We start from the raw sequence: 17,376 nt of genomic DNA, 5'->3' as shown, positions 1-17,376 counted from the left end.
TTTTATTATTATTTTTTTTATATATATATATATTTACAAATTTAATTAAAGCTAACACTTAAATTGGAATTATGAGTGCTATTTCCAGTATTGATGTACAAATATTAACATTTTGATCAATATTGATAATAGTTGTAATGTTTTTGCAAATGAAAACATGTTTAGTGGAAAAATTATTGAGGGAAAGAATTTATTTTGTGATTTGATTGATAAAGTTGATATTATTGGTTAATATTTTTTATTATATAATTTATAATTTATGATTATCTTTACACATTATCTAATTCATTATTATTATTATTATTTGATTTGATTTACTACAGGCTAGGACTCAGCTACTTGGATTTTATATTTACAAATTTATTAAATCATTAAAATAATTGTTAATTTCTGGGTATATTTATAGGAATTTGAGGTAGCATAATTTCAGAGTTTTCGGTCTGATTATTTGAAACTGTCTTAATACAAATTGATTTATTATTATTATTACACATTTTACATAGGACTCAGCTACTTTAAACATTTAATTTATTAAATTATTTAATCTATAAATATATTGTTTGTATGTATGTGTATATATATATATATATATATATATGGAAATTGGTACAAGACTGCACCACTTCAGGTTTTTCAGTCTGATTATTTGATACTGTGTTCTAGTACAAATTGGTAACTTTTATTACCATTTCCACTAGTGCGAGGGCCACTTCCCCCAGGAATGTTTCCCAGAGTTCCAATGCCACTCCCTCAACATATGGGCTATTTACCACCAAGACATTCGTCTGCCAGCTTCCCCCCCGGACCTCCACCCAGACCCTCCCCACCCGGCAGCGAGCAGCCCCCCGACCAGTCGCCCTCTCCTCATGATGTCATCTGATCTCTCACGCTCTCTTCCCCCCCGGCAAACTGTTTCTGACCTCCTGTTGTTGTGCTCAGGGGGTGTTTCCTTTGATATGTAACCGCAGTAGCCTTGTGGTTATCTCTTACTTTTTGTCTTAGTTGAAAGCGCAAGCATGGCAAAGGGTGCAGAACATGCCACTGGTTATAATATTAGGAAGAGCAAGTTGATGTCTGTATTTCAGGTACAGAATGTGCGCAGCCTTGGTGAACATGTAGGTAAATTGTAAAACGTCAATGAGACTGCCTTTTAACAGGATTATAGGTGCTCAGGTTTGTGATGTTCTGATGCTTTTTTTTTAATGTAGATGATAAAAGGTCCTCATATTTGTCAAACTGTATATATAAAGTCGAAGTATATATTGTGAATAGGATGCTGTTTAAACAAGACTTTGGTAACTAACAAAAAAATCCAACAACTCAATCCAGAGAACCGTCCATGTAGCGGATATATTTATAGTTTCCTCTAATAACAACTCATTTATGATTAATAATAAAAAAAGATGCCATTTGAAAAATACTGGATTAGTTTCATGTTTTCTTTGCCGAGACGTGCTATGTATCTAACTTAGTAATGTACAGTATGAAGATGGATATTATTCATTATTTTATCCATAAATAATGGATATTTGCCAAAGATTACATTTGTTTAATGTTATTAAATTATTAATGTTTTTAAAGATGTAGATGTAATTATGAAGTACAGAAACATGTATAATCGCAGCATGAGAATCCTTCATTTCATTTGTTTTACGATGACCATTAAGGGACACATTTTAATATGCAGAGTAATAGAGTGCTTTGGAATTACTTAAGATAAATTATTTTCATAACCGAGCACAGAAGGTGCATTGTTATCATTTTTGGAACATATTTTACACATCTTAACGAGTAATCAAGAATGTACCTACATATGAATCCCTAATTTCCAGACCTGGAAAATCTAGACCAAGCTCTAAAGTCTTTTTAAATCAGTAGAAATTAAGCTTTATAAGTGTAATCACTGTAACCAAAAAAAGTGAACTACTTTCCATTCAGTCTCCCATTGTGAAGTGTAAAGGGAAAAAATGCTTGAGACAAGATTGATTTTTTTTTTAATGCTTTTATTTTACCGATTAAAAGAAAATGCATTCGTTCAACATTAATTCAAATCAACATTCGGCTGGTTTACCCAATATCTGTCAGTTAACTTTTTCCCAAAGGGTTTCCTTCTTTATCGTGGAACCTCAAGATCACTTTTTCTCATTAAAATCTTCCCAACTGGCATGTTCACACCTGTGCCAGAGTACTTCCTGTTTGCAGATGTACATATAAAATCCAATGCTATGTGCTCACCGGAGACAAAAAAGTAGACAGAACACACCTGCCCAAATATTAAACATTTAAGATGGTAAAACCATTTTTGCAAAACAACAATGCTTATAAACTTTTTTCAATGTCCATAAATAGAACCCGGACAAGTGTTGCATAAAAGTATATACGTTGATATATATATATATATACGCATATGCACATTTATGTTATCTTATTTAACTCCCCGTTAAGTTTATAAGGTAGCAGCGTGGTCTTAGCACTGCTGGTGCCCCATGATGGCCACTTCTTTATTGCAAACTGTCCTGATTTTAAACAAATGCACAACATTCGTACCACTTATAACTGGGGCCTTCTGGCCAGTCTCATAGAGACCATGTCTGTAACCCACGGTCGCCCCTGAAACTGAGTTGGCTTCCGAAGAATCAAGATCTTTAAAACAATAATAATAATAACAATAGTAAGGCCAAGTATCATTGCAAGTTAGGTTATTTCCATTTGAGTGACAGAAAAAGAAAAGAAAAAGTCAAAGAAGGAAAAACGAGTTAAGAGCCATTGGATCGTATGCATTCCGTTTGCATAGTTTTTGACTTTGCCGTTAACGCAAGCTGACCAGAGAGAAAGAGAAAGAGAGGCCCGCGTCAAGCTAGAGATCGGACCTGCAGTGGAAACTCAGACTGTTAGTTTTACCAAAGGCTGGCGTGAGGTCGATAATCAGTAAGGTAGCTGTCTGAAAAAAAGCTGTAAATCACTGACCGTCTCAGATGGGGTCATAGCAGGCCTCTTTCTCCTTACTACGAGATTGTGAAATGCATATAACGTTTCCGAAAGACAAAATAAATCTGGGATCCAACTGAGTTGTAACAACCGACTGGTCACATCGATAGTCAATAAAAACCTACGCTTGCTCTCAAATGGCTCAAGAATTTCATCGTAGGACCAGTCGAACGCTGATTCCAGGATCCCGAACCAAAACAGAATAAAAGAGTAAAAAAATATTCATTTCATGCAGACATTTGGCCATTTTAGTTTGTTTTTAACTCCCCAGTGGAATGTTCCTAACACGTCTCATAGCAGCTTATAGGTCCGATAGAACCAACCTTGATTTTCAATAGTTAAATTACATTCACTCTTCACAGTGAAACAGGTGCATTGTAAGAGAGATCTAACGCATGTTGACCAAAGCCACAGCACAGCTGTGGACCACCTCTCAAGTCAAACCATTAGTACATTTATCTAATAGTAGTTGTCGTAATACGATAGTAGTAGTACATCTCGGCCCATCAGCCATTGGCCCTGCCCTCTGCCAGCATGCGGGCACTTCGAAGAAAAAAAAAAAAGTGTCGTATCACCGTTATCTTTGGCAGCTGACGCAGATGATGCGCTGACAGAAGTTAAATCCAGTGACTTTGTTGAGAAGATTCTTCATTAATGGAAACTTTAACGGTGAGAGGCCTGAGCTATTGGACTCCGTTTTGTTTCCTCCACACGTCTAACAGTAACCCTGAGAATGGCTGTTTCCTGTTCACTGCTGAGGAAGTGGTACGCTTTGTACTGAACACACACCTCCTTCTCTGATGGATGCACTTTTTGAATGTTTACACGACACACTCGCACGCACACACAGAGAGATTGCAAAGAAAAACAAGACGAAAACACTGATGCTATGTCTTTGTAACGCTTCGTAGACTTGGTCGACCGGGAACGTACTGTGACGTGGGTTTGAAATGAAAGCTATTCGGGGTTGTAGGCACGGTATGAATGCTTTAGCAGTTTGTTACGTGTCGTACGCTGTCGTTCTCCGCCAACTCTAGTCAAAAATCGATGTACAACGAACAAGCTCCGAATTAAGAACACACTTATTGAAATAGTTTTTTGGTGCTGTACCAAGTAGAACTTATTGAATTGAACTAAAAAAAAAACACAGAATCCTGGCACACATTTAAGAGCATTCCGACATATTCATTACAGCATGTTAGGCACCTATGTCAACGCACCTGAAAACAGCATTTTTAGTCTGTGGTTTATTCAAAAAGGGAGTGAATTTAACAGATTTTAAACCACAATGACCCTTTTTGCGTTCTGTGCCACCAACCACGAAAATCTGCCATTTTCACCAATGTTGACATAGGTACCACAATAGGTTGTAAACTTGTCAACATTTAGTCAATCTGGATCTCTGCTTCGCATTTATAAAATGTCGAATTACATCAACCCTTCATGCACATGCCGAGAGTTGTTCGATCTCATTGGTTAACTACTTCAAACCTTTTTTTGGACCACAAACAACAAATCCCGACAAGATCATAAGCTAAATTGCTAGGTCACCCCTCACTTGATAAGCTTGCATATAAAGATCGTTTTCATGCTGCAAAGGTTTGCTTTGGCTGTACGTTGTTTTTGTCATAAGCGCAGATCTTCCAGGAAGATTGGGGCGATGGTTTCCATTTCAAACCTGGTTTGGCTTTGGGTAGTCGATACCGCCAAATAACAGGAAGTTCTGAGGCCTGACAGATTAACGGTTTGCTAGGCAACTTAACGGTTTTAAAAAGCACTCCGCTCTTTGACGAGTCGACAAAATAAAGATATGCTCATGAAAGAGGGGATTCTGCAGAGGAAAAACACTGCCGCTTTCAAGAAGGCTTCAGTTTGACATTCACTTTTTTCAGCTATGCAAGTAACCACGACCTCCTTCGACTATGATTTAAAAAGAAACAAATAGACAATATATGTAAAAGCAAACAACACACTGACTTCAATTGCTAAACTAGGGAAATTAGACACAGGAAGAAAAAAATAAAACCAGCAACTTCTAAAGCGCATTCTTTTGGAAGAGCTTTCTTTCCTCCACAAACACTACAAAGTCTTGCCCATCGAGCATGCCAACCCTTTGAACGAAGCTTCAACAAAAGCTTTCGACTGGAAAAGTACCACAAGTGCAGGAATCCTGAGATATGGAACAAGCAAACGTCTGTCTCCCGCCATCTAATGTTTTACAGATGAAACGCCACGGCCTGGATTCAATCCGTTCGGAGCGTGTTCGCCCTCAATTACGATCCGTCGCTCAAGTTGATGCACTTCAGTAGGGAATTACAACAATGTTAACTCCAAACAGACCGAGGCCATAAACACACTGATTATGAAGTAGTAAGGGGGAGTTCAAGGCAACTGTGACTCAAGAAGAACAATTAAAACTGACAGAACAGCTGATTGTTTTCACTCTTACCAAAATATCATAACCTTCATCTTCATCTTCCTTGTCATATAGTTTTTGCCTACCTGAGACAGACGGGAAGGACTTCTTAAAACAAAAACACACACAAGAAAAAGAACAAACACCTATGGCTGGGCCCAGATATTGTGCTGCAGGGCGGTCAGCATGCAGGTGTCAAACACCAGACTGAAAACCTCTACGATTGGTTTCACCAGCAGAGGTGCGTCTACTTCCAGGTTGAGAAAATCCAGCGGGATCTGCGTCCCAAACACGTTGTTTCCACCAATCCTCATTTCTGAATAACAATTACATATTGAGGAACAATGAGGAAGTGTCGTAACTGCTGTGGATCAGTCCTGTCCCTTGGCTGGAAGACTAATCTCCCTATAAAAAAGGTCAACGTGAACGTGGGATTTCGTCATTGCAGAAGCCAAGAAGGATCAATTGATAGTTTGAGGTAACTCCACACTTTCTAGGGGGAAACCAACAAACAGACAAAGCGAGAATGAACAACTCACTGTACAACTTTTAAGCTAGCTGTATAAAAGCCCCTCTCTACTATTCACTCAATTAGCTACTAAACCAATACCCAACTATACTTTCCTAGTAATAAGCAGGATATATAGATATAGATATAAATATAGAGCTAATACTGATTAAACACAGCACATATAAAGGATTAAATTCACACTACAAGAATAAACAAAAACAAAATCAAAAAGCAATGAAAGAAAAAAAAAAACTATGTAAAATGAGAAGGGCCCATTTAGTGAAAGATCACCAAGCACAGGGTTAGAGAGGGTGTTTGCGTCTACATGCCCGCGCTGAAACTCTGCATCTCGCGGTGGAAGTGCTGAGTGGGTTCGTTCAGGACCACGCTGTTGTCCATGGAGGGATGCCAGACGCGGCCCAAGCCCAGGGACACCTCCTTGACTAGATTGTGGACGGGGTCGCCCTCGATGTACACCGACTGGTCCGGGTCAAAGTCAATGCTCTCTTCGGACACCTCCAGGACTTTGAGGTTGGACCCACGCAGGCGAGAGATGGCCACCAGGTTGTGTGACCACACAGTGTAGCCTGTGGAGCAAGAGAAACGACATGCATGATAAAATGGCTACTACTCACAAAAAGAGGAGGCTGCTTTACTGACTCACTGATTCTTGAGACATGAGAGAAAAACTACAAAAGTAAAAATACGCTTGCATACCAATGGTTAATTTGAATAAAAATTTAATGTGGGTAAGTTCTGTCAGATAGAAAAACGATGTGTACTCCATGTCAAAAATTTATTATTAATATTGCAATTTTGTATTAAGATTGATGAATGAATAAATTGAGATTACAGGACAGAAAATTACAGTCATGACAAAATAGTATGTTGCCCAGCACACGTCTTAAATCCAAGAGCCATTTTGTTTTCCTGCTATTATTGGCTATTAATGTTATGAAAAAGGTTATGGAACTGAATTATCATAGAAATAAAATAGATAAATATTTTTAGGCAGAGTTATAAAAAACAATAATACATATATATACAGTGGGTACGGAAAGTATTCAGACCCCCTTAAATTTTTCACTCTTTGTTATATTGCAGCCATTTGCTAAAATCATTTAAGTTAATTTTTTTTCCTCATTAATGTACACACAGCACCCCATATTGACAGAAAAACACAGAATTGTTGACATTTTTGCAAATTTATTAAAAAAGAAAAACTGAAATATCACATGGTCCTAAATATTCAGACCCTTTGCTAATGGCTGCAATATAACAAAGAGTGAAAAATTTAAGGGGGTCTGAATACTTTCCGTACCCACTGTATATATATTTTTTTCCCCCACACATACATGATTAAAATTAAAAAACACACACCAAACAACACACACACAAAAAATAATGACCTATGTTATGTTTGATTATACACAATAATGGTACAAAAATGTATTTAGATTTTGTTTCTTTGTTATTATTATTAGCAGTAGTAGTACTTTATTATTATTATTATTATTATTATTATATGTACATTTTAATTATTCATTTTGGAATAAAGGTTTATGTAGAGGGGAAAATGTTCAATTTTGCAATTGTGTTAGGTTTTTTGTTAATTTTTTGGAAAGGATTTTTTTAAAATGAAATTTAAAAATTAAACAAAAATACATGATTGATAGCAGCAGCAACAACTTCTCAAACAGACTCAAACAACTTTCAGATATATTAATTTTCAGATGAAAAGGGTATTATGGAAAGTTTAGTCCCATAGGCAAGTGAAAGAGTTTAAAATCTCCACTTACCATGGATGATCAAGACGGCGAGGTGCACACAGCGCCAGGCGAGGAGAACCAGCGGGTCCTCGTTGCGGTTGACGCTGAGGTCTGGGAATCCAGCGTCGTCTCTCATCAAGATGAAGTGGCTGAGGGTTTTGTGGTACTGCTGCGAGATGAGCTCCACAACACCATCCGTCACCAGCATGCTGTAGCTGTCCAGATGGATCCGCTCCAGGGGCACGCTGGGCTTCAGCACACGCAGAAGGTCCTGGCTGCACACATCCATCGCCATGATGTAGACGCGGAGGTTGGTGCTGCGACGGACCAGGGCTTTCCAATCGTCCTCGGTGGTGGTACCATCCAAAGGCTTGACGTCCAAAGCAGCACCATTGAGCAAGAGGGAGAGGCGATGGAGGGGTGCTCGGTCACCGCAGGCGAGGAGACGGCACATGTCTGAGGTGAAGTCGCAAAATTCCAAGGACAGAGACCGCAGGTGAATGAGCCTTTCCAGTTCGATGGTGGAAATCAGGCTGGGCAGCTGGTTGTCGATCAGACTGAGGTGCTCGAGGGAGCTGGTGCTGGGGTTGGAGAGAGAGGCCAGAGAGCACGGGGTCACTACACCGAGCATGAACGCAGAAGACAACCACTTCAACTGCCTGCTGTTGGACAGGATCTCTTCGAAGAGCTGCTGGATCCTACAACAACAGGATGAAGTAGAACACATTATAAATAGTCATAAATCTTTGCAATAAGACATATTCATTTTTAAAGTTAAATAAACGTAAAGGCAGCACAATGAGACCAACCATTCAGAAGTATGGGGTCAGTCATTTGTTTAAAAAAAATAATAATACTTTTATTCAGCAAGGATGCATTCAACTGATCAAAAATGACAGTAAAGACTTTTACACAGTTTACAACAACAACAAAAAAAATACATGACAATTTGTCTTTTGTCTACTAATATACATTACAGTTCACCCAGTAGCAACTGAATAAATATTATATAAAAACTATAAATAAATACTTCATAGATAGACAGATTTGAGTTACTTTGGTATATATTTAGTACAAAGAAAAATATTGCTGAAATAGATCCTAGAACAACTGGATGAAGTAGGACACATTATAAATAGTCATAAATCTTTGCAATAAGACATATTCATTTTTAAAGTTAAATAAATGTAAAGGCAGCACAATGAGACCAAAACACTCACTACCATTCAGAAGTATGGGGTCAGTATTTCTTTTTTTTTTTAAAGAAATGAATACTTTTATTCAGCAAAGATGCATTAAACTGATCAAAAATTACAGTAAAGACTTTTACATTTTACAAAAAAAAAACTACTTTAAATTATTTGTCTTTTGAACTTTGTTCATTAAAGAATCCTGAAAAACCTCAAATATTATAAGATTGTTTTCAAAAATCAAATCAGCATATCTGAATAATTTCTGAAGGATCATCTGACACTAAAGACTAGTAATGATTGCTGCTAGATTGCATAAATATTTTAATATTATTAAAACAGAAAATAGCTATTTTAAACTAATATTTCACAGTATGACTGTTTTTACTGTATTTTTATTCAAATAAATACAGCCTTGGTGAGCATAAGAGACTTTTTTCAAAAACACTCTTTGAATTAAACATAAAATGTAGAAATATCATGTAACATATGTTTTAAAAATATTTATTGTTTCCAACAGCAATACTATTTTTAAACAGTAGGAAGTATACGGTCTATACACTGTGCAATAAGCTAGTATTCAAATCTGAACACAGCCCAAAACAAAGGTTTGTTTGTTTTTTTAATGCCATGCCAGCTTCTGTGGCTATTTTCATAGTGAGAAGGTTTTCAACCACATATATGTGACCCTGGAGCACAAAAGCAGTCTTAAGTCGCTGGGGTATATTTGTAGCAATAGCCAAAAATACATTGTATGGGTGAAAATTTTAGATTTTTCTTTTATGAAAAAATCATAAGGATATTAAGTAAAGATCATGTTCCATTAAGACATTTTGTAAATTTCCTACCGTAAATATATTAAAACTTCATTTTTGATTAGTAATATGCATTGCTAAGAATTAATTTGGACAGGCGATTTTCTCAATAGTTTGATTATTTTTGCACCCTCAGATTCCAGATTTTCAAATAGTTGTATCTCGGCCAAATATTGTCCTATCCTAGCAAACAATGGAAAGCTTATTTATTCAGCTTTCAGATGATGTATAAATCTCAATTTCGAAAAATTGACCCTTATGACTGGTTTTGTGGTCCAGGGTCACATATGGTTTTTACAGTCTATTTTTGCTAAAAATGCAAAAACCTATATTTTGCATAACTTTGTTAATTTCTTCTAAAGTGCTAACCGAGTAAAAAAAAGATTTCTCACAGGGTTAAAACCAGCACAATCTAATAATACAAGCTTCATGGATCAGCCCAAAACAGAACAGGTTTCCTATACCTAGAACTAACAAGATAATCAGAATATTTGCAAAAACAGCTTCCTTGATTAGATATCTTCCACTGAGTGTGCCATTTCAGTACAAGATGGTAATCAATTTACAAGAGTGAAATGTAGCTTTAAAACATACTCTTTCATTCTCTTGCCCCCTTGGTCGACCTGGCTGAGGTAAGAGCTGTCCAAAATGCCGTCATCCTGAAAAATGCATGTGTCCCCATAGAGACTCAGCTTCTGGAGGTTTCTGGAGAGGAAAAAGAGGAAGTGTGAGTCTCGTGTCTTGCAAACGTAAACAAACTCGAGCAACCAGACTGATAGATATCAGATATTCCTTTCTCAATTCATATGTGACTTGAATGAACTCATATGAAAACATTGTTCCTGAAACTTGACATTGTTGTTTTATGACAAATTCAAACTATTCTTATGTTTAAGTGTCTGATACAAAGAATCAACCAATTCATTTGAAGTCAATTCTCAAACTATTTCTACACCAAATAACCTATATTCAGCTCTTTTTTCTGTTCTGTGCACATTTCAAACGACAGCCTGTTGTTTAAATGGCAAGCCCTGGACTATGAGTCCTTCTAGAGCTTTTCTATTGTACATAAACAGAATCGTAGGTTACAATCAGCATCAGGAAACATAATGAAATACAAAGCCAGTCTTGTTTAAACGTTGTATTGTAAGATTCTAAAGGTTCAGTTCGAATGTTAACAATGCAGCAAGGCTTGTGGGAGTTTAGACAGTGGTTTTAACATTTACTCCTTATAACTAACTAGCATTTATTTTCTGTTAAAGTGCTTATTCTTTCCAAGTAAGTCTAGTTCCAAAAGTAACTAGAATGTTTTTTTCAATTTCACTAGCAAATAGATAGATGTACTGTTTGTTACTAGTCACCAGTCACTATCCTCCCAATACAACTGTTACTGGTGATTGTTACAAATTGCTAATTTTGCCATCAAATTAAAGATGCATGCTTTAGATTAGAATGTACTATACTTTGAATTCCAGTTTTACTAGTAATTATTTTATTAGGTACTAGATTTTTAGTTACTACTCAAATACATTACAGTTCACCCAGTAGCAACTGAAGAAATACTATATAAAAACTATAAATACTTCATAGATAGACAGACAGATTTGAGTTATTTTTGAACATATTTGGTGCATTGTGCAAATATTGTAGAAATAGCTAAAATAATACGTTTTTATATTTGCTTTCTGTCAGGTAATGTTAATTTCAAGTAAGATTTTTATTGTTATACATTTAACGTTCTGTTACTAGCAACATTTTTTTATCTTATTACATTTTAATGTAACCATTCTAACTAATCATCACATTCTATTAACCATTCTAACTAATCCAGATTTGAGTTATTTTTGAACATATTTGGTGCATTGTGCAAATATTGTAGAAATAGCTAAAATAATACGTTTTTATATTTGCTTTCTGTCAGGTAATGTTAATTTCAAGTAAGATTTTTATTGTTATACATTTAACGTTCTGTTAGCAACATTTTTTTTATCTTATTACATTTTAATGTAACCATTCTAACTAATCATCACATTCTAGCAATGAAGATTAAAACGCAACCGTTACACAACTCCGCGCCTCTCCTCTCCTCTCCTCTTCGCCCTGCTACTGCGCTGAGGGAAAACAAACAACTGCGCGATAAGCTTTGGTTTCAATACTACTGGATCAGTCCACTTTCGTTTTCCTAATAGGGGCGGCGAGAAACTTATCAGGAGATGATGTGCACGTGCTGAGCGAAAATGAGATGTAAATATATAATATTGAAACGTACGTACTATTAGACACAACTAGCGTCTGGTAATATTCATTCGACTTTTTAATTCGTGTAATGCACTTGTTGTCAAATATGTGGTTGCAGTGGTTCCTTCCGAAATTGCCTTATTTTTGCCATACAACGAGTGGCCGAAAGAGGGCGCAAGAATTTTCCTTTTAATCACGGCACCAATTTCTCATCTCTTTCAGGCGCTTTTATCAATCAAATATGTGCACATGGTAATATCCCCGTACAGTGGTTCTCAACCTTTTTTGGGCCAGCGCCCCCCTACCCATTATTCAGGTACCTCACCGCCCCCATCAAATAAAGTGTAGTCTAATTGAAGTTGATTATTATTTTGTGTTTATAATGAGGACTGGTATTATATTTACAGTAGCATTAAAATGTATGGGGTCAATACAGTTTTTAAAAGAAATTACTTTATTTCAAGGATCCATTAAATTGATAAAAAAAAATGAAATGACAGTAAAATACACTTTTAAAATAGATTATTTGAAAATAAGTGCAATGACATTTATTTACAGACTTTTTAAGCATGTGTGCATTGCTAAATTTTACATTTTCATTGCTAAATATTTGGTGACGTTGTTGCCCCAAATTTAAAAAGATATGATAAAAATTCTTGTTTAGAATATATCCACAGGGGCATTTTTACAGAAGAGATTTTTTGTTCTTCCGCTCCTGACAGAGTGAGTGGAGTGGAGCGGCCTGATTTTTGACTGGAGCTAGAAGTGGATTTTTTGAAAGTCGGAGCGTCTTAGTTTTCAGTCACTCCATGAGCGCTCCACTACCACTCTATCATGAGCACAATTAATGCCAACAGCCCATAATATAACTGCATTTGATCAAGAATTCACACATTAAACATCATTAGCTAGTTTGACAGATATGTGGATCACTCAAATCAGAAAGAAGGTGAGGGTTATAATGACGGCGATGGACAAGTGCAGGAGGTTATATCTCAAGCATGTTTGTTTGTAGCATGTGGACAATCAAAACTGACTGGCTGAATTCCCATTTGAAACAGTTTATTGTACAGGTAGCTAACCTCTGCTCTTAACTAATGTGCTGCTACACTGCACACACGCACACAAAACACAAGCTCGCACATAATGTACAGATCGTGTGCACATAGAAACATTCAGGAGTGCAGAAAATTGTCAACACTGTCCTGTTATTTATCATTTATTAACTTTCAGTGAAACATAATAGGCTAATATTTATCTCTTAATTTTAGAAAATACCCTGTTTTTGAAAATATATCAAATTTCCTTTTTTTTCTGACATAGTGGACATGGTCATTTTGGTCTGTAAATACCCCATTTATACATGCAAATGGAAGAAATATAAACCCCCTTTACTATATTTCATGATTTTGTGAGAATATTTCAAAGTTTGCTTACAAATGCTTAAAAGAAAATGAAGTAATAAGATGGGAAACATATGCTCCTCATTTTCAAAACTATTCTGTTCTGATTTATTTCTTCGTTAGTCCATTACATTTCAAAACTTGCTTTTGTGTCAGTGTGGTGTGCCAGTTATAATAATAATAGGAAATGTTTTTGAGCAGCAATCAGCATGATTTCTGAAGGATCATGTGACACGGAAAGCTGGAGTATGAGAGGAAAACAGAAAGAAAAGAAAAAAGAAAGCAGTTCTTTCACATTGTAGATGTACTGTTTGCTGTTTTTTTTTAAATCAAATAAATGCAACTTTACTGAGCAGAAGAGATTTGTTTCAAAACCATTAAAAAAATCTTACTGACCTTTTTTTTTTTTTGGAATGGTAGTGTATAGGCTATATTTTATTTGAAATGCATGTATTTTAAAAGCATGTATTTTAACCCAAATATAACAGCCCACAGTAGCCCATAAATAATTTGAAAAATATGAAAGGACTTGAAATAACATTATCATTAGTTTCCCACGGAGCAAAAAAAGCTAGGTGAATATAAATTAGGCTATATTTATGAGCGTTGAATAAACTCTTGAAATTTGGCATTCAAACCAACCGCAGCCAGCAGCAAACAAAAAGCATTCATATTATTTTTTCTAAACAAGAAAAAGCATACTGTGCTTTAATGTGTCTAAATGTTTGCTATTGTTTTCACTGAAGTCTGGCAGCTGCGCTACAGAAAGCTGTGGAAATGATAGTTTAGAAGCGGTAGTAGCTATTAGTGTAAACTAGCGGCTTACACTAACTAACACTACTACACCGGGCGCGAACGTCGCGACACGTTGCGTCAAAGCACACAGATCCTGATTATAATCAGTGGTTCAGTATCTGAGCGCGAGCGCTACATAAACGGATGCCGCGCTCCACTCGCTTGCGCTACAGACAAGCTGACAATATAGAAAGTGCGCTTTGATGCATCCAGTGTAGAGACTGCGAATGTGTCCTTGGGGGGGGGGACCATAATGAAAAAAGAAGTGTTATAATGGGAGTAACATCTTTTCATAAAAATTTCGAATATTTCATAGGAATATTGATCTATAATTTCTTTCCCTATTAACCCCAAAATGCCTGATTAACATGATGTTTGTCCCGGTGTCTTCTGCAGAAGACGTGTGTGAAAATTATGCCCTGTTTCGTGACAAAAAGTCATATTCCGATTTTAAACTGCATAGCATTTTTTCTGAGAAGTTTATCAACGACAAACAATTTGAAAATTAGTCAGATTTAAATTATAATTACAAAACATTATCATATTTCTCTAAGAGTGCTAAATTTGATCATACTGTCAGTATCAGTGTAACGAGACGTCAACAGAGTGAGGATCCATCTGCAGCTTTATTGAAATCGTAATCAAACAGGCAAGGTCAGACACCAGCAAACACAACAGAGGAGAGAAGCCAAATCGTAGTCAGGGATGTGCAAACAGGGTCGGGGCAGGCAGCAAACAATCAGTAGTCAAAGAAAAATAGCAAGAGATCGGGGATCAACAGAGAGGCCAGACACGGGAAGAAACGCTCAGAAATGGACACCGGGGCAATACAAGACTTCGCAATGAGGGAGAGTCTGAGAGCTGGTTAAATAGTCCACATAACGAGTGTCAGGTGCAGGAGCAATCAGAGCCAGGTATGTGAGTCTGTGTGTGTGTGTGTGTGTGTGTGTGTAGTCCGGATAAAGTTCAAAACTCAGGAGAGAGCTCCCTCTGGTACCGCCTTCTCCTCCTAAGATTCCCCTTTAGGTTCGGGGTGAAAGGCGTGGTCGGCAGGCTGGAGAGAGCCGGCGGGCTTGACGGCAGGCTGGTTCAGGTCCGGACACTCCCCAGACACCGGTAGATCCCTTCCATCCAGCATAGTCCCTTGGTGTCTGGGAGGTCCATGGGGCGATGGTAGTTGGCCCCGAGCCAGAACAGAGAATTGATGGTGGCGGCATCCAATGCCGTCGCGAGCACGCGGAATTCCCAGGCAGGTAGGGAGTAAGGCCCCCCTCAGTCCATTCGCAAGTGCCTTCCGGTGTGGGGGGGGGGTTGGGCTCAAGCACGGGACCCGGTGCGACTGCACCAGTTGCACCCCCCTAAGGACGGCCCTACCCAGGCATACTCGAAGAAGGGAAGATCTCTTCACGGGGACAGATGACCAATACCGGACAGGAAACAAGGGGCAGAACACACTTTATATACTAGACTAGAGGAGGGACAAAATGAGGAACACCTTGGAACAATATCAAACACAATCAACATGGGAAACCTGGGACATGGAACATGTGGGGGAGGAAAACACATGACAGAAATCTGTCTTGGTAATTATTTTGTGTGAAATTATAATCTTGTCAAACATTAATCACGCTGAACAAACTGAGCCTCATATTTGCACAAATAATCTGACTTTTAAGGAGTTATGAATTAGGCTATTACTATTTGTGTTTTTAATAACCCATTAAGAGATGAAAGAAGAAAAGAATAAAGAAAATATTTGAAGGGTGAAAGAAGAAAAGAAGCAGTGGCATGTAATGATGCCTAAAACATACTATAGTTCTAAATACTCCAGAAGAGGCTACATTTTATAGGTTTATATAGAGCTAGATATGGAATCATACTTAAGCTGTTTTCAAAATGATCGTACTACTAAAACTACAAAATGAGAGGGCTTCACTCACATGCTTGAAACTACATTGAAACAAAACTGAAATCCATTTGAAAATCTCTGCATTCAACAGACTGGAGACAGCTTTTTTAAAATAAAATAAAAAATTAATTGCATTTATTTATTTAGTCATTTATTAGATGCTTTTATCCAAAAGCGACTTACAAATGAGGACAACAGAAGCAATCAATTGTAGTATTAAAACAACTAAAAACAGATCCAAAACTAAAAGCTAAAACTTTATAAATACTACTTATACACATTTAAAAAATAAAGAGATTAAATAAAAATGACAAATGCATACAACAAAATTTCAAAACGTAACATTTAAATGAAAAACTAAAAATAAAGCTAAAAACAATTCAAAAATATTAAAGAACAAAAGGTATAAGAGTATAATAATGATTCTAACATTCTAAGCCAAACACCAAAAATATGTGTATGTACAACCACACACACACACACACACACACACACAAAGAAGAAAAGAAGCAGTGGCATGTAATGATGCCTAAAACATACTATAGTTCTAAATACTCCAGAAGAGGCTACATTTTATAGGTTTATATAGAGCTAGATATGGAATCATACTTAAGCTGTTTTCAAAATGATCGTACTACTAAAACTACAAAATGAGAGGGCTTCACTCACATGCTTGAAACTACATTGAAACAAAACTGAAATCCATTTGAAAATCTCTGCATTCAACAGACTGGAGACAGCTTTTTTAAAATAAAATAAAAAATTAATTGCATTTATTTATTTAGTCATTTATTAGATGCTTTTATCCAAAAGCGACTTACAAATGAGGACAACAGAAGCAATCAATTGTAGTATTAAAACAACTAAAAACAGATCCAAAACTAAAAGCTAAAACTTTATAAATACTACTTATACACATTTAAAAAATAAAGAGATTAAATAAAAATGACAAATGCATACAACAAAATTTCAAAACGTAACATTTAAATGAAAAACTAAAAATAAAGCTAAAAACAATTCAAAAATATTAAAGAACAAAAGAACAAAAAGTATAATAATGATTCTAACATTCTAAGCCAAACACCAAAAATATGTGTATGTACAACCACACACACACACACACACACACACACATATATATTGTATAAGTACATACACATTTATAAATTCAGTATAAGCTTTGATAAAAATAACTTTCAAAATGAATTTGTATAGATATTTTATAGGTCTTTTGTAAAATTGTCAGCGTTTTAACGTGTTTTATTACGTTTTCTAGTCTAATAATCTATTTAAATCACTGATCTATAGTCATTGTATATATATATATATATATATATATATA

The 17,376-nt window shown here is 36.2% G+C and overlaps 2 protein-coding genes and 1 long non-coding RNA gene across 9 annotated transcripts in view; 2 read left to right on the top strand and 1 right to left on the bottom strand.

The window, feature by feature from the left end:
* LOC107589645 (cTAGE family member 5-like) overlaps positions 1 to 1,403 on the top strand; it is a 22,729-nt gene extending 21,326 nt beyond the window's left edge. For all 7 annotated transcript variants that reach the window (XM_016278150.1, XM_016278149.1, XM_016278148.1 and 4 more), the window contains one exon: positions 699 to 1,403. In XM_016278150.1, coding sequence (XP_016133636.1) covers positions 699 to 880 — 182 coding nt within the window. In that variant the 3' untranslated portion in view covers positions 881 to 1,403. The remainder of the gene's footprint in view (positions 1 to 698) is intronic.
* A 789-nt stretch (positions 1,404 to 2,192) lies between these two features.
* On the bottom strand, positions 2,193 to 11,277 carry LOC107589679 (F-box only protein 33-like). The gene is made up of 4 exons (XM_016278182.1): positions 11,273 to 11,277; positions 10,284 to 10,394; positions 7,715 to 8,382; positions 2,193 to 6,502 (listed from the first exon to the last, which is right to left on the bottom strand). Exons 1-4 carry the CDS (start codon positions 11,275 to 11,277, stop codon positions 6,237 to 6,239), a joined length of 1,050 nt encoding a protein of 349 aa, XP_016133668.1. The 3' UTR covers positions 2,193 to 6,236.
* Positions 11,278 to 12,197: 920 nt separating this feature from the next.
* On the top strand, positions 12,198 to 17,321 carry LOC107589644 (uncharacterized). Its single transcript, XR_001609693.1, has 3 exons — positions 12,198 to 12,269; positions 15,697 to 15,702; positions 17,311 to 17,321. It is a non-coding gene; the product is annotated as an uncharacterized lncRNA (long non-coding RNA).
* The last annotated feature ends 55 nt before the right edge of the window (positions 17,322 to 17,376 follow it).

Source organism: Sinocyclocheilus grahami, unplaced genomic scaffold, assembly GCF_001515645.1.
Source record: "Sinocyclocheilus grahami isolate Dianchi unplaced genomic scaffold, SAMN03320097.WGS_v1.1 scaffold118.1, whole genome shotgun sequence".
Taxonomy (NCBI): Eukaryota; Metazoa; Chordata; class Actinopteri; order Cypriniformes; family Cyprinidae; genus Sinocyclocheilus; species Sinocyclocheilus grahami.
The sequence above is the reverse complement of the archived record's forward strand: the minus strand, read 5'-3'. Positions and strand labels throughout refer to the sequence as shown.

Excerpts from the sequence above, each read along its gene's own strand:
- LOC107589679 (XM_016278182.1), bottom strand. Across the intron at positions 8,383-10,283 it reads GGGGGCAAGAGAATGAAAGA|GATCCAGCAGCTCTTCGAAG; the intron begins GTATGTTTTAAA and ends CTGTTGTTGTAG. Across the intron at positions 6,503-7,714 it reads CGCCGTCTTGATCATCCATG|GCTACACTGTGTGGTCACAC; the intron begins GTAAGTGGAGAT and ends CTTGCTCCACAG.